Source organism: Brienomyrus brachyistius, chromosome 18, assembly GCF_023856365.1.
Source record: "Brienomyrus brachyistius isolate T26 chromosome 18, BBRACH_0.4, whole genome shotgun sequence".
Classification (NCBI taxonomy): Eukaryota; Metazoa; Chordata; class Actinopteri; order Osteoglossiformes; family Mormyridae; genus Brienomyrus; species Brienomyrus brachyistius.
The window spans coordinates 20,272,607-20,292,966 of record NC_064550.1 but is presented as its reverse complement, the minus strand read 5'-3'; the positions used below and the strand labels follow the sequence as shown (position 1 = coordinate 20,292,966).

At 50.8% G+C, this 20,360-nt stretch overlaps 1 protein-coding gene across 2 annotated transcripts in view; it reads right to left on the bottom strand.

Moving 5' to 3' along the window:
• Window positions 1-5,597: 5,597 nt before the first annotated feature.
• LOC125712728 (serine/threonine-protein kinase SIK2-like) overlaps window positions 5,598-20,360 on the bottom strand; it is a 24,467-nt gene continuing 9,704 nt past the window's right edge. The window contains exons 4-15 of one of the 2 annotated variants that reach the window (XM_048983116.1): window positions 17,083-17,244; window positions 13,201-13,325; window positions 12,700-12,823; window positions 11,563-11,798; window positions 11,317-11,469; window positions 11,024-11,185; window positions 9,652-9,883; window positions 9,153-9,425; window positions 8,617-8,786; window positions 8,146-8,238; window positions 7,858-7,949; window positions 5,598-7,755 (exon numbers count right to left, since the gene is read on the bottom strand). In XM_048983116.1, the coding sequence (XP_048839073.1) occupies window positions 7,224-7,755; window positions 7,858-7,949; window positions 8,146-8,238; window positions 8,617-8,786; window positions 9,153-9,425; window positions 9,652-9,883; window positions 11,024-11,185; window positions 11,317-11,469; window positions 11,563-11,798; window positions 12,700-12,823; window positions 13,201-13,325; window positions 17,083-17,244 (2,354 nt within the window). In that variant the 3' untranslated portion in view covers window positions 5,598-7,223. The remainder of the gene's footprint in view (window positions 7,756-7,857; window positions 7,950-8,145; window positions 8,239-8,616; window positions 8,787-9,152; window positions 9,426-9,651; window positions 9,884-11,023; window positions 11,186-11,316; window positions 11,470-11,562; window positions 11,799-12,699; window positions 12,824-13,200; window positions 13,326-17,082; window positions 17,245-20,360) is intronic. The other variant, XM_048983117.1, reaches the window with a different exon arrangement.

Below are 20,360 nucleotides of genomic sequence, written 5' to 3'. Positions count from 1 at the left end.
TGGGTAGCTCCAGTGGGTCCTGTGTTCATGTGTCAGCAAGAATTTTCTGTGTCCAACTTCAGCAGCAGTGTCACGTGCGACCGTGAGCCTCTGGGTAGCCCTGCATGCAGTTGTAGGAGGACGAATGTTGGATTTGTAAAATCTCATCTTTGCTTGCTTCCTTTTACAACTCATTTTGCAAGGTTTAAGAATTTGAACTGAATCTTGTTCTGTGTCCTTAGAATGTGCTTTGATTTTATATGAATAACCCCCCCCCCCCCCCCCAACGCAAAACATGGTTGGGGCACTATACTGTATGTGTTGGGGGAACTAAATAAAATAATTAAACAAATGTTTGTGTGTTAAATAGAAATGTTTGCATGCACTTGTTATTCAGAGTTTTGAATGCATTGCAGAAGTTCTCAAAGCACATATAACTGCCCTAAGCCAGCCGGTTCCAGCTGCTCTTAGCTTCTGAAATTAGAGTTGTAGTTTTATGCAATCACCCTTAGTCCTGTCATAACGAAACTTAGAACAGGTTTCTTTCCCCAGTCGGCCTCACTGCCTTTAAAAATAGTAATACGAATAACCTCCATTAAAGTCCTGGTTAGTGATGTGATTGTGTAGTATATTTTTGTCCACGTGCACAAATAAACCCCCACATTGCCTTTGCTCTTTGTATGAATATGCTGTTTCTTAACTCTTTAGTGGTATTTGTACACGTTGTTAAACCCATTGATGGAACTAGCCCCGGGCTAATGCAGAAAGTTTTTAGTTCCCTGAAAGCCATGCAAATCTGCAGCCCAGTTAAATAAAAGCGTCCAGCATTTCCTTAATATGAGGTGAGGCATAGGATTGTTGTATTGTATTTGGTGTTAAGAGTTTCTGTAGGTCGTCTTTGGTTGTGATGTGAGCTTTGAGTGGCTTCGTCCTGCGTGACCAGAACAACATGCTGTGGTATATTGCATCCATCTTGGTATATTACAATTGCTAAGTAACCAGGGCCAAGCACGCTGCTGAAGTCAATAATTTGCTGTACGGAAATATACTTGAATAGGGCTATGATTTTGTTGTCATGGCTTTAGAACATTCTCTGAAAAGAGACAATTCTGAGAAAAGCAGGTTCTCTTGATACATCATCCTTTTGTGGGGAATCAAAAATATTGATGGTCGTTAACATGGAGTTAGGAAGGGACTTGGTTTCTTTGTGCTGGGATGTGGGGTGGATCGAGGTCAGAGGGAGATATGAGTTTCTTCCCCTCACCCACCCCTGTTCCCTGCTGCTGCCTTTGCCTGACAGCCTCTCAACTCAATGTCACATTAATAACTGGAGCCCTGCCAAGTGACTGTCCCCTCCACTGCCGGTCACCGTATAGGAGAGTGGCCTCTGAACCAATTTTAGCATTGGCTTCCTATTGTACTAGTGAGATTTTGCTGACAGTGGAAGCTAAGTGGCCACTTGGGCTACGGTGTGTCGGTACTTAGTCAATTTAGGTACTGGCTGCCTAGGACATCTATACTGAACTACACACACCTGGGATTTCTCCTCATTTAAAACACCTGATTCAACTCCTTGTACCTCTTTGTGTTAATCACCACACAGCTCTTGAGCTGAATCATTTGTGGTGGAACACGGAAAAAACTAAGCTACACAGGACTCTGCCCCCTAGGGCTGGAGTTTGACATGCCTGGCCTGGGGGCTCTAAGGTTTACACTCAGAACAAAGTTAGGTGTTGAAAAAGACAAGGAAGTAGGTCTACTCCACTTTGATTCCAGCACTGCAAACCTCTGGTGGGAGTTTGGGCATAACTTTTTGGAAGCTGTTAAGAACAAGTATGCCGACTTTCTTTCATCTGCGACTGTCCTTAGAGCGGGATGAAGGGCTCTCTGCAGGCCGGCGTAGAAGAGGGTCAGCGAGTGTGATTGCTTTCGGACAGAAAAGTGTAAATAACCCAAAGGCTGCCATGGCAACGCTCAGTGGGGCAACACATAGCCCGTGAAGTACATTCAGTGACACCTCTCTGGCGATTCATGTTTTGCCAAATGCGGATCTGAGGGTAGTGTTGGGGGGGCCGTGGATGATGACACCTGATGGGGGTTCATAGTGACTGCTGAATATTTCTCTTCCACCAGCATCATTATCAGCTTAATGTGCAGTGAAACGTTAGCAGTGGGGCACGGAACACGCACGGAAGCGCCAAGAAAGGTGGTAATTGGGCAGTCATTAGAGGCTACACTGGTAGTCTAGCCACACATGAAGATGACCAGTTGGCACTCTCTGAGACTGAATGCTCAGGCCCAGATTGTGGCAACAGATGACCTAAATTCCTGTGGGTCATCCCACAGCAAGGCTAGGCCTTTTATGTTGGCTCTCATAACCTGCAGATGACCACTGGAGTCTGGCAGGATGTGTCTGGGTGGGATTGCAAATGCTATGGGTGCATGAATGAGGGAAAGATGACAACAAACACAGCAGGACTTGGGTTAAATGCGCTGTGTGTCAGGGTGTCTTATCTATGCGAAAGAAAACTGCTGAAACTTTCGTGCCGTAGTCTAGGTCACTATGACAACCTTGGAAACAAACCCTGAAGGAGACTGTTCTCCACAAACAAAAGCTGCAGCTGTTTTCATGGTCGACCTGACAAGGCCAGTCTTTGTGATTTTTGTGTACATATCTTCCAGAAATGTTTATTCGCCTAAGTACAGCGGTTCCTCCTAAAGTTTAGTCATTTTACATTTCTGCTATGTGATACCACTGTTTAAATTAAGGTTCTTTTTGCTTCACAGGTCTTGTCGCATAATAGTTTATTTATGGAATATATTTATCTCGCCATAAATCGTATACTTTGTGCTGTGTCATGGCAATATGGTTAAAAGTAGGTACACCAGTATGTTGTAAAGCTTTCCTGATGGCTTTCAGCGAAGACAGCAAGAGAAATCAGAGCCAGAAGTCCTTACGATGCTATTTTAACGCACTGTTTGTGTGACGGATTCCAACGTAGCATTTTTTTCATACCTATTCAACTGACTAATGTATCTAGTCAACTGCTGATTACCAGTGCTAACCATTATGGAATCAAGGAGCCAGCAGATTGAAATATATAGGCATTGAATTTGGTCAGATGGTGTTGACACAGCTAATCCTGGCAATATGATGGTGGGCAGGCCGGCTGATGAAGCTAAATCACGTTGCTGGTCAGGACAAACTAGTTTGGTGAAAGACATCGTTTTTTTTTTTTTTTTTTTTAATTCTCCATTTTCATTTTCATTTACACAGCCAAATGCAACACTCGAGTGCTTAATTAACAAGCTAAATTTAGTGAGGTAGTAAATGCTTGTCAGATTAAGGTCCAGAGTTAAAGGCTGCAATGCACCCAGCTCATTATGTCAACATTTAATAGTGGCTACAGAGTTGCCTCGCATGGAGCAGTACTAACAGGATTTGCAGACCTATTGTTCAGCGAAATGCCTCAGCAACTTTTCCAAAACTCAATTTATCGCAGGTGCTACTATGTCCAACCAATAAAGACATTTTCCAATAGCAAGTAATCAGGTAATGAGATTATTGGCATTTGGTTCAGACACCCATGTGACTGGGATTAAGGATTAAGTGCGCTGGTGGCACTGTTTGTCTCCGTTTCACGCCAGTGGCATGTTGATCTTTGCTGGTTTTGTCGCCATAGAGACAGTTGATGCCATCTCAGTTACAGAAAAAAGCAGATGCTTGGATGAAATGATAATGTGTGTGAAGGGCAAGCAGAAAGCATACCTTTGTGGAAGCCCCAAAGGTGTCAAGTGTCTTGTGTGATTTTCATTTACGAATCAAACTGTACAGCCTGTGTATTGAACAGAAATGTCTTTTTTGGAGCTTCAAATTAAAATTGTTCTAACCCAGATACAGCTGCATGGACGAGTAGCCAGAGGAATAAATATATCCACTTGATCAAGATCAAAGGCTTGACAGCCCAACAGTAAAATTGGCTCTAAAGCAGCTTTTGGCTAGTTGAGGAGAGAGGACGAATCCAACCCATTTTGCCCTCCAGCCTAAAAGCTATATCAGAGATGAGCACTACTGAGAGGTAATTTTGTTTGTTTGGTGTTTGTTGCATTGACAGTACAGAATGGAAGCAGGATGACTTCATAACGCATAATTTCCTGTCATTCTTATTTCCCATCTTAAACTGCGGAAATAGTTGCACTTCTCGCACACGCAGGTTTTTACACTTTGTCTCCATCTCTTGAGCAAACATGGTTTCCTAGGGAGAGGGGTACAAGAAGCAGTTCATGTCCACCCAAACAGTTAAGTTCATACAGATCAGTTAGCAAATGCACAAAGACTCTCTAAATAGTGGGGCGAGTGGTGTTCGAGGGGGGGTTTCTCCATTGGAGTTCTCATCATTGTTATGCTTGAATCAAGTCTGGATGAAGTATATCCACATTCCCCTCTGACTCTTCTGCACAGCTACGATGCTTAACATCCAAGACCCTTCTGCGCCCAGCATTTCAGCACTAGAATTATGTTCCTTAACCTTGATCCTACAATTTCCATTCAAGGTAACAGGTTCTGAATGGTGGCGAGATCCTTGATTTCCTTTTGAGTCACAAGTGAAGGAATGGAGCCACTTGCCATTGTCCTTGATCTGACAGTTGGCCAAATAAAAGTGAGCTGACAAGGAGCAATTTCTCAGGCAGCAAACAGACAAAAACCTGAGCAATGGGTCCCCTGTGTTAAGGTATCACGTTAGAAATTACCCAAGGCTTGCCAACGTACGTTTGCCATGTCTTGATTAGGGAACCCAAAATGTAAGTATAGTTTTCAATGCAGACAGCCTACTTAATACATTTTGATATTGCCTGTGAAACTTTAGTTTTACAGTATTTTTGTACTGGAATACATTTAGCATTATCTTGTGATTCACCTTTTTTTTCTTTTTTTAATGAATCACATTGTATGAATCACTTTTCGACTGGAATAGTTATCCTCCACCCCCACCACAGGAAAGGTTCACGTAGGCCAACGTGAAATTATGAGAAGCGCTTACCACGAGTCTATAAAAAGGCACAAAATTTGGCAATCGTTGGGTCTGAGCGAAAGCGGATTCGTGACTGCAGTAGTGTCATCGCTCTGGGTAGATGCACAAGGAGTTGGGGGGGGGGGGGGTGGGGGGTTGCTGATGAAGACATGGAAGAGTCTGCTTGCGCAAGAAACGTGGGTCCATGGAGGACCATCCAACCTCTGAAGCTCAGACGTCCCCTATGCTGATGGAGAAGTTTTATAGCTTGGATGGGAAACAGGAGACCATGTAGGACTTAAAGAAAGTGTTGAATTTATCACTACCAGATTCACTGCAGCTGGCTCCCAAAGGCAGGCTGTAAACAGTGTAGCTCGTAACACTACTGTGGTTAACTGTACTCTTTTAAAGAAATTTATGTTGTTGTGGAAGTGGTATAATTTTTTTTTTAATCGCAAGCACATTTGTTCTGTATAAAGCAAATTGAACAGACAGCAACAGGTTCACCGCTTAAGACAAAATGTCTCTGATGAACCTCTTGCACACAGACCAACTGTTACCATGCAAAGGACTGTTTTTGCATGCAGTAGAGATGATAGCATGAGACGCGGTCATATAACTTTTTTTTAATCTCAACAGCAAGTTAGCTTATGTGTGGTCAACAACGAAGATAAAACGCTGAAGTCTGTATTTCCAAATAGACGCCAGGTTTTCCTGCATACATGAAATGAAATGACACAGACAAAGAACACATTCACTATCCGTACTTTCATCATAGTCATTGTTTATAAATATTGCTATAATACTTTTTAATGGCATATACTGATAGACCAAAATAGCACTGTCAAAAAAGGAGGGGCTAGTCCATAACTCCACACAGTGGGGTTCAGACAGAACTTCTGATGGGGGGGGGTTGTTTTGTACCTTCCTTAAGAACAATTTCCAGAAAGGAAAAAAAAAATCAAGTATTCATTTCTAAATCAAAAAGAGGGAAAAGGCACAGCACTATCACACTGGACACACCATCTGTTGTTTCTTCTAAGCAGATTTCTGGGTCTTAATAATCTAACCCCTAAATTCTACGGTAGCGCAAAACAACAAACCACCAACACATAACTGAACTCCCACTTAGGATGAGGGACCTGTGGTTCCTTGTCTGCTTTTTTTTCTTGAACACCTACAAATGACTGTTTCTCAGTTCTTGGTGGGGGGATACAAAAGCCGTCTGTTGGACAGAGGGGTCATGGGAATTGGAGTCCAGAGCTATAGTGATGCAAACCAGTTCCAGGTTTCGGCTTTTTAATTTCACTGAAAGTCATAAACGGCTGCCTTCTTAACTCACCCCCAATTAGATTTTCTTTCCTCCCTTTCATCTATTTCTTCCTTTGAAAAAAGTGCTTTAAGCCAAATCTCAGCTCTGGTATGTACGCTGCAAACGCTTGCATACATTTTGTAAGATATATATATATATATATATTTTTTTTTTCCTTAAAGAATAAATCACCTTTTTCCTTAGCCAGTTGATTTTTTTTTTTGCAGGCCTACTTCTCAGAGACACCGAGTTCTTTTTTAACTTGTGGTGAGAAAGACTGGTGAGCCTTTGAGTCATCCGATTCCAGTGTCACATGACCAAGAGTCACGCCTGCCCGTGAAGGAGGACACCTGTGAAAGCTTAAGGCTCCTTTCCCACTTCACATGAAAATATTGCTTCAAAATTACTCACAAAAAGACCCGAGGCATGCATGGTCACTGCCGTTTCACACCTCCGGCCCATGCAAGCCAAGACTTCTTCCTATTCTCATATAAAATTTGTGCTCTTACGGGAAAGTGGTCATCTAACACCAACCCCAAGCTGCCTTCACAGTCAGCAGATCCTCACTTTGGAGGGCACGGTCAGCACTCCGGCTGCCTGAGGCTCCTCTGTGTGACGTCACGCACGGGCAAACGCACACGTACGCTGACCACAGGAGCACACCGGCCCAGCCACTCGGCTGCACCTTGTGGGAGATGGTAGCTTATGTGAGAGGGAGGTAGGGAGGATTCGGTAGAGCCTCTGAGGTTTAAAATGTACAAAGTAGAAAAGTCAATATTCTGACTATCATTCCATTTGTGTGGTCAAGTCTCACCTCCCACCGCACCTTAAACCCCACGCCTTTCACACAGCCTTGGCATTTCCAGTGTTTGGTAATACCATTGGTGTTTGGTAATACCATTCCTTGCAGGTGTTACGGCTTAGTTCACCAGCACAAAGCCGTGCTGCGGATCCACCGTCTCCATCATCTCGCAGTCCAGGAACGGGTTGTCGAGCTCGGGCAAAGCCAGGCTCTCGTACCCCACAGTGCAGCCCTCGAGCTGACTCGATGGTGGCGGAGGCTGGCCCGGGTCCAGGGGGTACTGGTGCTGTTCCTGGTGGTGTGGCTCTTGAGAGACCAGACAGCTGAAGTTTGGGGGCTCGGGGAGCTGCGTGGGCAGTGGGATGGGACCCAGGTCTAGGTAGGGGCCCAGGAAGGGGTTGTAGGGCTGGGCCTCAGCGCTGGGTTCCATTAAGGGACTGAGGGGATGCGCACAGGCGAAGGGGGGAGAAGCTTGTGGGCCGCTTTGCGACTGCCCCAGGGGGGGCATTCCCTGTGACTGGCCAGGAGCTGCAGCTTCCAGGTGGCCCATCGAGGGACGTGGAGGGTAGGAGCCCTCCACAATGTGCATTTTGTTGAAATAGGTCTGCAGCTGGGACTGCTTCTGAAGGTGGAGCCTCTTCTGGTATAATCTGTGCCGAAGGGAACAGGCATGGTTGTCGGGCAAGAAGGTGGGCTAAACATAGGAGCAACGCAGCGTCACCTCCCACTGCCAGCCCCGGGGAGAGATATACCTGTGCTCCTGCAGCTGCTGCTCCAGACTCCGCGGGGCCTCCTTGCAGAACATCTGGCAGCTCCCAGGGCTGCTGGCCAAGGGGCCGATATTCTGTGGATACAGTGAAGGTCAGGTGAGACGTCACGGCTTTGTCTTTAAGAGGCGGGGAAGGGAACTATATCCTCAGAATCCTCCATCACAGTCAGACATGTACAGATAAACCTGCAGTCGGGCGCATGCATCACCATAACACCCCCGGCAACCTGTGAACTGCTTGCTAGCTGGCGTTTGGTCATCGCTCACATACCTGCAGTCTGTGTGCAAGATAGTGTGTCTCCAGGCTCTGTCGCCGGGACAGCAAAGGGGGCTGGGCTCCACCGGGGAGCCTGGCCACTCCGTCCTGCCGCAGGGAGACACACGGACATTGCGGTGTGACCATGACGGCCTTGCATAGTCTAACAAGACTGCTTCCTGTCTAACAGGAAGTCTGCCTGTGCTGGACCTTGGATCTCTTCTAGATGCTGTATCCATAGTCATACCCCATTATTATTTTATTATTGTTATTATTATTATTATTATTATTATTATTGTAGTAGTACAGTGGGATTGTATACTGCCATGTATTCTTCAACCAGATTAGGCACCTTCTTGTGAAATCAGCCACTTGTTCAGCCACTTCCTATATGATGCCTGCCCTGGCTTGGTGTCCTGTCGCCTGGCTTTTCATCTGTCAGTGTTTGTGCTGCTAGGTGTCAGAGGTGGACGAGGTGGCACTGACCTGCTGCTGGGGATCCAGAAGGTCTTGCAGATGGGGGTAGGCTCCAGCAGGCCCCAGTGACAGCTCCTCTTCTGGGCCCATCTGACCGTACAGCATCTGCACCTTGTTCAGCTCCAGGATGCCCTTGGTACGGGCGAGGTTCTGCAAATGCTGCCTGAAGGCGACCAGGCCTGGTTGGAGACAGAGGGATGGGGAGCTCAGTCTTGAGGCCAATCAGGTGAACCCTTTGGGTCTGAATAGGCAACAACAGCCTCACATACTTTGCTTCTGAGTTTCACGGATTTCCTCACAGGGATTGGGAAAAAAACCCCCTTATTCTAAGCCTAGCAGTGATTAAGAGCAATTACACACGCTAGGTGATTAAATGTGATGTGGTGCAGCGTGGGCTGCCATCAAAGCGGGGAAAAAAATAGTCACCGAAGAGCTACAGTCATACCTCAAATAATTAGCATCTGAGAGTGTGAACAACATGAGAGTGGGCATGTAGGCAAAGACTCCCGAAACGGTGTGGTACGGTCCGGCCCAAGTTCACGCACCTTGAGTGAGGGAGGTGTCAGAGGCGCGCCGACCCTCTCGGAAGCTGACGGGTGAGTGGTTGTGCGTCTCCCGGTACTGGGAGCTCAGGGCCAGCATGGCGGGGTTGGCGGGTCGTGCTCCCACGAAGGGTGGAGTCACGCGGCCCACAGGGACCGCCTCACTTAGCAAGCTGGTGTCCTCCAACAGGCTGTGGTTGCTGAGCACAGAGCCCATATCGTACTCCGAGTCCATGCTACCCAGCGATGGGTTGTGGGCCAGGCTGAAGAGCTTCCCTGTGTCGAACACACACACATATACACTCAGCAAGCCGGACACACACGCCCAGCCTCCCCCGAACAAACCGCGAATGACTTAATGTGACGTCAGCGCCTTAACAAAACCTGACCGATCCTCCAGAGATTTGACAAACATAAACCCTTGTGGCTGACCCTGAACCAGGCCCGATAACAGGAATTAAACAGATAAAAGTAACAAAATTTTCCACTTCCTGGAGCCGACCTGTAGGGGGCGCTGCGCCAGGCTGGTTGGAGACCTCAGAGAGCGTGTGCCGGCGCTGGCCAAAGCGGGATGCCTGCAGCGCGGTGAGGACATGCACGGGGTCGTCCTCAGTGTCTGGCTCCTCCGTCTCGATGCCCTCATCAATGGATGTCTCCATCATGTTGCTGGGCAGCGAGCCGCTGGCCTTGCGCATTCCCATGGGGGGCAGCGGATCCAGCAGGCAGCCGTTGACCTGGGGGGGAAGGTTGCTATGGTGTCATGCCAGCTCTAGACATGTGCTATTCTCCATCTGCTCCATTTCGCTCTGCGGGCTACAGACTCCATGGAGAGATGCAACTCGTTCTTTGGGAAGAACCCAGCCATATAACTCCCCCCCCCTCCTTTCCAAACCAATGTGAGCCTCCCCAAAACTGCCATCTGCGGGGCCACAGCGAGCAGCAACCCCGTGCTATGAGGCAGCTTGCTTTGACCAGTATGCGACTGGGAAGGACAGCCAGACCATTTCTCCCTAAGCAGAGCTCCTGAGCTTCAGCGATTAGTCACCTACAAGCACGCAGCCAGCAGCGCAGATGCGGCCTGTCTGCGCATAGCTCTCTCAGCAGACGGCGGTCCATCGAAAAAGGCCGGAGGAGCGGCTGCACGCAGAGAGGGGACGGTAGGACACCGGGAAAAGGGCAAATAAACCAAAATGCCTGCAATCACTCCGACACTGCCCCCCCAGCCCCCATACACATGGTATAGCCAAGGGGAAGGGGGGGGCATGTCTGGAATACAGGAACAGGAAGTGTGTTTTGGCTGAGAGGCCTGTCTCACAGGCACACGGAGATGAGTAAGTGTGTGCCCACAAACACACACACACACACACACACACACACACACACACACACACACACACACAGATCATTTGAATGTTGCCAGGGAAACGGGAGCCCTGATCCTAGTTTCCTGAAATGCCCGAAGCCAGGAACGGAGTTGCTCAACGCACAGGGGAAATGCTGCTGCAACAACAGACTGCTTCACCCCCACCCCTCCATGGCTGGACAGCAGCTGCGGCGGCTACGATGACGCACTTGTGCCTTTGCCCTCAAAAAACGGCCACAGAGGCTCTTCCATCCAATCGGAGGAAGAGAAACAATCACCCCCAAAATGAGACACGTAGGAATGTGTCACAGCAGCAGGGTGTGGACCTGCTTGAGAGCTCCACTAAAGGTGACAGAAAACACCCGCAAGAACCTCCTGTTCAAATCTTGGGGATACGTGGTGGTGGCAGGGAGCTCCTGATTAATCAGTATTCAGTTCTACACATGCAGCTATAATTTCTGAGCATGGGGGATGACTGCATGGTCGTGTCCAGGACTGGACCTCTACTGACCTTGGGCGTGCCAACCTCCTCTTCCATGAGGCTGTGCTCAGGTGGGCAGGGGGATTGTGGGAAGGTGAAGGCGTCGGTGGAGGCTGGGAGGAGAACCGGAGAACGCAGGAGCCTCATGTTCTGTGGAAGGAGCCCCACCTGTGGGGGGCCACTGCTTGCCTGCTTGGGAGGAGGGGGGAGGGACTTCATTGTAGTTAAACCCATGAGCGAGAGCATCGCTACAGACACGTTGGCGTCACGCGGACTAGGCCCACGCCCACAGAAGTGGCGCCATGCGGTGGCCAGCGTGTTACCTTGACGACTGTCTGCTCGGCGACGGTGCTGGGGCGGCGCTGCCGGCCGTCGAGCCGCTGCTCCACGGGGAAGCTACAGCGGTGAGCCTTCAGCCTCTCCACCAGCAGGTAGTAGATAGCTGCAAAGTGGTTGTAGCTCTTGCTCTGCAGGGACTGCGAGGGAACAGCTGGGGTCTCACACAAGGCCCGTGCACACCCCCCCGTCCCCCACCCCCCCCCCCAGTCAGCCACATACAGGGGCCTCACCTCGATGGTCTTGTGCTGGTCAATGCCTAGGCTGTGCATGAGCCGTAGCACCTGCTCACTGTACTCGCCCACGCCAGCCTCGCCGCTGCCCTCCCCAGCCGCAGAACCCTGCTGGTACAGCAGGGGGCGCCGCATGGGCACCTCCAGCGCCATCCAGCGGTGCTCCTTGATCTGCGCCACTGACAGCCTCTTGGACGGGTCCAACACAAGCATGCGGCGAATCAGGTGCTCGCAGTCTGGGCATGGGGTGGGGCGAGAGGACGGGAAGTAGGCGTGAGGCACGTTCGGCGCCCCCTACTGCACGCACAGACCCCTCACATATCAAATTTCAGCTCCAGCTGGATTAGAAACATGGAGGTTCCAGTGTGCTGGGCTGGTAATGTGCCACATGTGAACGGGGGGGGGGTTGGTGAGCCAGCCGCACTCTGGTATTGGGCCAAACTGTTGAAGAATAAGAGAGCTGAGGCGTAAAACCAAACACTGAAAACCCTGCGGCTGAACTCAGTGGGCCAGTTAATTTTGTGGGGGGGGGGGGGGGGGGGACACGCATTAAGCCGAAGTGTGTCCCCATTGGCTGTAGGTTTACTGCTGCCGAGCCCGCCCAGGACCATAGGTAACCCAGGAGACCGAGGAAACATCCTGTTTTAATCAACTGTTCAGTATGAAAGGAATGCAGCACGCACGCCGCTCACTGCAGGCTGCCCTCGCTTTGCGGGCGGGCGGGCCGCTGTAGGAACGCGCTCTGCACATTCTGTTCCCTTTACCTCGGGGGGCGATGGCCGGGGGAGCGCCCCACCGGGGTCCCCATCAAAAGCTTGTTAACCTCCCCTGGCCAAAACCCCACGCGAAGGCTTTACAAATGAAGGCGACATTCGGGCACCAGGAATAAATCTGTCAGGATGACTTGTTAACTTTGGTCGAGCGGATCCCTGTCAGAATATGGCTGCGGGCCCAAGGATCACGACTGCTGGTCTCTCATTGGCTGTGAAAGCCTCCACCAAAACATTCTTGTTACCCACGGGCAGCAGGCCCTGAGGCCTGGTAGATGAAATGAAGTAGGACCGATGGTTTGAAGAACACATTCTTCTTGCTGTGCAGTCAAACTTCAAAATGTATGTCTCCAGAGTCGGTTTGTACCTTCGCTCATGAAGTAGGGGATCCGGAAGCGGCCCTCCAGCACACGCTGACGTAGCACGGGCAGCGTGGGTCCATCGAACGGGAGGGCGCCACACACCAGAACGTAGAGGACCACACCCATGCTCTGCACGGACAGGACATGCGGCATCAGTGCATTTGGCGCAGGGACAGCTCTTTCTGTGTGTGCGTATTGGGGGGGGCAAAAGGCATCACCGGGAGGGACTCCCACTGCAACGTGTAAATACCGCATTGGGCAAATACTGCATTAACCCTGAACACTCCTGCTTGACACTCAAACACAGATCCTTGGTGCTATAAAATAGCTGAATGTAGATTTTGGGAACCACAGGCTGATCACACATGCAAATCCACCAGGGAAAGGAGTAGATCACAGAAAACTCCGGATGGCGAGTTCAGGCGGCTGTTAAAGGGATGGGTAGTTTGGGCAGAATCCCCCACGGCTGGATTTGAAGAGGTGATGGACCGCATGACATCACCTACCCAGATATCCAGCTGGGGGCCTTCGTACTGCTGGCCCTCGAAGACCTCTGGGGCGGCGTAGGGGGGGCTGCCACACCATGTGGCCAGAGGCTCCCCCGGTTGAAAGAAGTTGCCAAACCCAAAATCTGTGGGTGACAGGAAGGTGGTTGGAAAAAAAAATCCAAAATTACCCAAAACTTGAAAAGGTGGAATGAGAGGACCTCTGGTTCGGCTCAAGGACACATGCAGTCATTATGTAGGCTGCATAAAGGGGGGAACACATGCATGCACACACACACACACACACACACACCCTTTTGTTGAGTGACTAAAGCGGTAAATAAGAAGGAAAGGAGGAAGAATCCCGAGGGTAGAACTCACAGCCTGCACCGAGCGTGAGGTGCAGTATTTCTGCTGTGCACCAATTCTGTGAGTGAGGTGCATGGTGGTGAGCTACTCCCATTGGATAAAAACGAATGAAACCCCGCCTCTAGTCTCGCTCTGCCTGTTGAAGTTTATCATCACCCCACCCGATCCTGATACCCCCCCCCCCAAACACACACACACATATCACCAGGACGATGGCATCCCAGCATCTCACTTGCACATGCACTCAAGTGTGCACACAATCCTGTTACACAAGCAGGGAGAGACAGCACGAGGCACGGCGACTGCAAGCCAGTAGCCAACAAAGAGCGTGGAACAGGCTGGAAATATCCCATAATTTGCGGCACCTGTACAAGCCACCAAGGATCAAGAACAGAGGCGATGGGGTCTGTAGAGAGAGGGGCCAATTATGTGGTTTTTTTGTGTCATTTTTAAAATGATACGGGTTTCGGCTCAAAGAAATGGGACCCCAGCTGCGCTCCTCATATGGAGAGCCCCCCCAGCACTACCCCCATCGCCCCCACCCAATTTCCTCAGATCTTGTGGCTGTATAACAACTACAGAGTCCATTACAAGTGTCACACAGTCAGGGGGTCAAGTCCCAGTCCGTTCGTTTGGGAGATGTGCTCATCAGGTAAGGGGATGGGGAGCCAGGAAGAGCAGCGCGTCACACCGACTCACGGCAGCCAGGCTGGGGGGAGGGCTGTCACATAATCCCCACACTGGTGTTGGGGGGTGGGGCAACATGAGGAGGCCAACATATTTGTGGCAAAAGAGTGGAAACCGAAAAAACAGTAGCATACAGCCTGGGGGGGGTGTTAAAGAGGTGTTTTTATGGACAGCAGAAGCACCTTATGGGGGGGGTGGAGGCAGGATGTTACTCTCATGACTGAGCGCGGCATTCCAGCTAATGCGATTACTACAGCGTCACTCTTAATACGCTTTTCAGCACTTCGGATAAACATGCCCCCCACCCTCCCCTCCGTAAGCCATCCGGATCAGACCCCCCCCCCCCACCCCGCCGAATAAATGAGGGTGTGTGCAGGGAGGGATCATTCAAATTGACAGCATCAAGGTGAGACGCAAGTACAGCCGGGACACAGCGCGGATGCGCTGACCCAGTTCACGGCTGGAATACTGAACAGGCCGACTGACGTCAATACTCCGCCACTGCCCAGAGGTGGGCACCCGGAGAGGGATGGCGGGGATCGGGGGGGGGGGCTATCAAGTCGCTCTCTGCTCTCCTCCTCGTCCTCCCGCATTTAGAATTGCTTGCTAGCAGCCATCAGGTGCATTTCCTGCACACTGCATGCCTGCAGAATGACGAGTCACCGCGGCGACACAGCTGGACTTTGGGCGGTGCTGTTTCAGTCCCCATAGGAGGCACTGTGGAAGCGCTCTCTCTCGAGGTGATGATGGCGGGTGCGATGAACACAGATTCTGCACAAGGCAGGATTTTTACCCATATAGTTTGTTGGGAGCAGAAAGTGGGTGTGTCCTCCAGACTGAACTGGAGCGCCATCTCCGCACATACACACAGGCAATGTGCATCGCAGGCTGGCTGACTGAGAAGCTCTTTCATGTTTAAGAACAAGGGCGACCCAAAAAAATGTGGGGGGGGGGGCGGAGCAAGGAATTAAATAAAAAAAAAAAATGAACCATGTAGAAAATCGCTTCAGCAGTAAACACACAGAAGCAAACAAACCCTCCTAGCCAAGCAGAGGCTTAGTTATCCTCCAATTTTTAATATTACATGTTGATGCCATTCGATTTAATTTGGCTTTCTGTCCAGAGCCCCATGCAACCCAAAGGGCCTGAATACAGGAGTCAATGAAGGACAATGGCCCCTTAGAGGGGCTGGGGGGCAGCTCAGGTGGACAGGAAAAGCCACCAAGGCACCGATAAGATCTTATCGGCATATGGAGCCGCCCCCGCTAGCGGGAATTCAGGCTCCAAGGTCCAGGCTCACGCGGTGGAACATGTGACCCTCGTGGAAGCTCAGACACCCCTCCTCATGCACACACAGGTAACATATTTAAAGGGAAACTCACAGTGGACAGCGCGCGCATACAGAGCACACTCAGAAAGGTACGGGAATGTCAGCGTTATTAAAGAGGCACGGGGTGCACAGGATTCCGAAGTCGGCCGCGTTGCTAATGTGGTTTATTACGCGACTGCGGTGTCAGTGGGTTTTACTGCCCACAGCTTCCGTTTAAATTCATCCTACGAAAAGCGATTAGACCTAAACTGAGGAGAGAGGAGCAGAGAATGCACAGTAGACTAATTATCCTTATTAAAAAAAAAAAAAAAAAACGCACCTTGGTGAATTTGAGCAGAACCAGCTGAACACTATAACAGGACTCAATTACGGAAGCCCCAACCGCCACTACCTAATTGTATTTCGGGTTTGCCACTAAGCTGCCTGGAAAGCGGCCCCCAGAGGTCCCATAAAGGCAGCTCATCTGGCCTGAAAGCCCACCAGTCACACTGCCTTCTGAAGGGCATTTTGCAGCGGGTGGGGGGGATTTGCTGGGACACTTAAGGACAGTGTAGGTGGGCCAAGCAGCCTGACAGGAGATAATATCATAAATAACAGCGGCATCTGCGTGTCAGTGAGTGAGGTATCTCACGGCGCCTTCACCTGACCTCTGCAGGAGTCAAGCACAACGCGGAGGACAAGGGACCGGGATGCATTAGAGCTCGGAGCCGTGCAGCACCTCCCCTCATTTAACCCCCCCTGAAACGCCAGGCCTCTGGCATCCTCACACAGCCAGTATATAGCTCTGCTTCCCTCATTTCTCAATTTATGGGTGTGCGCCTCTGAATAATATGTATATTTTTTGCAAATTGCAGCCTGGGTCTTCTCTGTTTCTCATTAATGAAGGGCTTCTTCCTTGCTTTATAGGACTTCAGTTTCAGTTTCTAGTAGCCAGATATGAACTGTCCTAGCAGTGCACCTCACACATGCACTTAATGTTTCCCATTCCTTTTGAAGATCACTTGATGTCATCCCCCGATTCATGAGAAACTGTCGGATAAGTTAACAGTCATCTCTGCCATTAGAGAGTCACTTCCGCCCTCTACCTGGCTGGTTTCTGGTCGTTCCCAGTGTCTCCTGCTTCACCTTATTCTTGTGACCTGCTGTCTCAGAAATGTTTTACCTGGAAGTGACCTGTTCCTCAGTGTAGCCGTCTGCCAGCAGAACCAGAATTAAACCAGGATTTAAAAATGCAGATTTGGTTTAAAAATATAGAGTGGTCTCTTAATTTTTTCCAGAGCTGTATGTCTCTCAGCTACAGCACCGAGCACCCTGCCAACTCAGTTCCTCTGGGGCTGGAACTAACTGCTGTACCTTTGAATAAAATGTCAATGCTAAGTATTTTACAACATAGAGAAGCCAAATGCAAATGAGAAAACAACAACAACAACAACAACTATTCTATCAGCACCTGTGACCCGGTGACACACACCCGCACACAAGGGCCTCGGCACCTGCCCCGTTACCTGCCCCATTACCTGCGATCTTGATGTTCATATGTCCATCCAACAGCAGGTTCTCTGCCTTCAGGTCACGGTGGACGATGTGGCGGTTGTGGCAGTACTCCACAGCGGACAGGATTTGCCAGAACTTGCGCCGTGCGTCGGCCTCGCTCAGCCGCCCGTGGCCTGCCAGGTAGTCTGTGGGGAGCAAGGAAGGGGGGGGGGGGCATGTTTACAGTGCGATTTCCAGAGTCCAGGAGTGACACTGACTAACTGGCACAGCAATTTCATAAGGAAGGATAAGAAATCGCACAGAGATCAGAAATCTCCTCGGTGACTGCGACCGGGTCAAGTCCACAAACAGCCCAACAAACAGGAGACGTGGTCCAGGACGTCAACTGGGGAATAGATCCAGAACTGGCTCAAACCGGAGTGTGGCGCAGACCGTGGGATCAGGCTAACAACGACACCAGAAACCTAACATGTAGACACGGCAGTCCTGACCTCTCGTCTGCGTCTCAGATTTTCCGATCCCTTCGGGCCGCCATCTCGAATCCTGACCTGCCGCCAAGGTAGCAGAGCACAGACGAGCATGCCGCGGTCCTGACAGGGGGCCCCGTAGACCCGGTCCTACAGTGATTCCCTCCCGCCTGTCCAGCTCCCCCCCTACTCTTTAGGCACCGTTAAAAAGCATCTGTTTAATGGGGAAAACTCTACACACAGAAATGTCACTTGTGAACCAGAGGCTGTGAAAAAGGCAAACATACAGGGACCACAATACAGGCCCTTACACCCCTCCCCACCAAACCCTCATGCATGAAATGACACGTCTGTGTGATTAACAGTGAGATGAGACTAAGCCAAGGGTCACAGTGAGGTGAAGACCAGCAATACATAGGCTCCAGGCCGCTTCCAGACTGCAATACACAGTAGTAACCGTAGAGACCACCAAGGTGAACATAAATATGAGATCAGAGCACAGTGACTGAACCGTATGGGAACCAGGGTCCAGGACGGCAGTACCCGCAAACAGAGGTATGAGCTTGGAGGGACGATCACGTACACGATTCAGAGTCACAACCCCCCCTAAGCAAGTTGCAGCCACGTCCAACATTCCCATGAACTCTTCTCAGGGGAGGATGACTGAGGGGTGGGTGTGTGCGTGTGGGGGAGGGGGGGGGTGGGATTTGCATGCGACAGCCAGAACAACTGCAACCCTGCGTCGGGGACCCAGACACTAAAAAGGATGGATGGGAAGGGAGGGTGTACATTAATATACAAATCACTGATTAATGCAAATTAGCAAGCGCACTGATTCCTGGGGAGGAACAGAGTGAAAAAGGGAGCCAAATGCAGCTATGTCTATTGCTTTCCTGGGGTGGGGGGCACCCCCTTTGAAAGCCAGGGTGAGTAGAGCACCCTGCAGAGCCGCTCTAACAGGACATCACCCCTCCCCCCCAAAAGCAAGTCAGGAAACACAACAGCCTTTAGGTTTTTAGAAGTCGCACCCCCCCGCCATGGATGCCAGCCTGCCTGAAAGGGCACAAGTGCCCCCCGATGACACATCATGGCCACGTGACCCATGCACCGCGATGACTGCGGCTGCCAACTTCCAGCCCACTTGCTGCAGGGCTTGCCACGCCTCATTAGAGAGCGTTTTCACGGCCCACCGGTTACGGGAGATGGGAGTGCACGCTCGCACGGCCACCTCTCATTGGCTGGCAGTCCCCAGCACCACCAGAGCAGCTGTACCACATCAGGCAGCGGAAGCAGCCTGCTCCCCTCTATACCATCACCGAAAGCACTTTTTCAGGTAACCCTGACCTGATGTGACACCCCACCCCCCACCCGACTTATCCCGCAAACAAGTTGCAGAATCTCTCCCACTACTGAGACCGTTATGTATGTTATGCTAGGGAGGCAGGAACCAGACAGTGTGTGTGTACGTGTGTGTGGGTGTTGGCCCCGGTTGCCGAGAGACTGCACCCAGCCTCTCACCAGGGTAAGGTGATGAATCGGCACCTCCAATAGTTGACGAGGGAGCAGGGAGTCGCTGACATACTTCTGGAATGGAGGGAACCGGCTGTGCGGAGGGGGTGCTGTTCGGTGAGATCTTGGGGAGTGTGAAGCGGTGCGTCATGAAAGGAGAGCAGGGCCGCGTTTAATTAACACCCCGATCAGTCTCCCTGTGTGACAGGCATGAGGCTACGCGTGCGTGTGTGTGTGTGTATGTGTGTGTGTGTGTGTGTGAGGAAGGCAGTGATCGCCCTGGCAGATGGTAAAGCGCAGAGGTGGGATGGGTGGCTAAATGTAAGAGCCGGTCAGACACGTGCCGTCACACTCTGCACGGTGACCCTATGCGGCCACACAGCTGACCACAACCGTGCTACTAATCGGGAGAGATGTCAGCATTGGGAATGTAGTGGGGGCTTCCGAATCGGAACGCCCCTATCCTCCATTGGAGGGGACAGGGACTTAAATTTTGCATATTAATTCTGACCACAACAGGAGTTGACGTAAGTCTCCCATGGGCATTTGCTAAATTTGAGGGGGGGTGGTACGGCGTGCCATTTGGGTTCCTGGGGGGGCAGCGACCAGCGAGGGCCTTGTTGGTGCTGAAAAACAACAATGCAGGCTTCGGTAAGCTCCCGGAACAGCTGCACAGGTTTAAAGGGGATCGAGAGCAAAGTCTGAAGGCCTAAACTCAACTGCGACTTTCAAACACAAACGGCAGGACGGGCTAAAGGTGAGGGGGTGCTGGGGCGGGTGTTGTCATAGCCCTCTGGGAAACACATGGGGAAAGGCGAACGGTGAGGTGACCTGACCTCGCTAACAAGGTAACCATGGACATCGTCACTGCGCTCGCCTCCCAGGGTGATGTGCTCGCCTGGCATCCCGCTCAAACAGAAGAGCTGCTGTCGTCGACCTGCTTTAACAAGGTTTGACTCCTTCTCAGACTCAGATCTGCTGACGAAGGCGTCTGTGTTTCTGACCCGGAGGCCCAGAATGCAAATCTTTGCAAGCCTTGAGCCAGAGGACAAAAGCTAGGCTGCGCCGCATCGAGTCAAGGACGCTGCGCTGCTGGGTTTGGCCGGGTTTCCGTGGCAACGCCCCAGCGGTCACACGGCACATTACGCAGAAGTCAGTCGTACATAATCCCCACTTAAAGACCCCACAACAGCTCCATTACCATAACGCAGGAACTCTCTCCGCATTCAGAGATTCAAAGTTGCTCCAAGGTGAGTAAAGCCTAAATCACGCGAGATGGACAGTTTGGCGGAGATGCTGCAGAGTCTCAAGACATACAGATCATT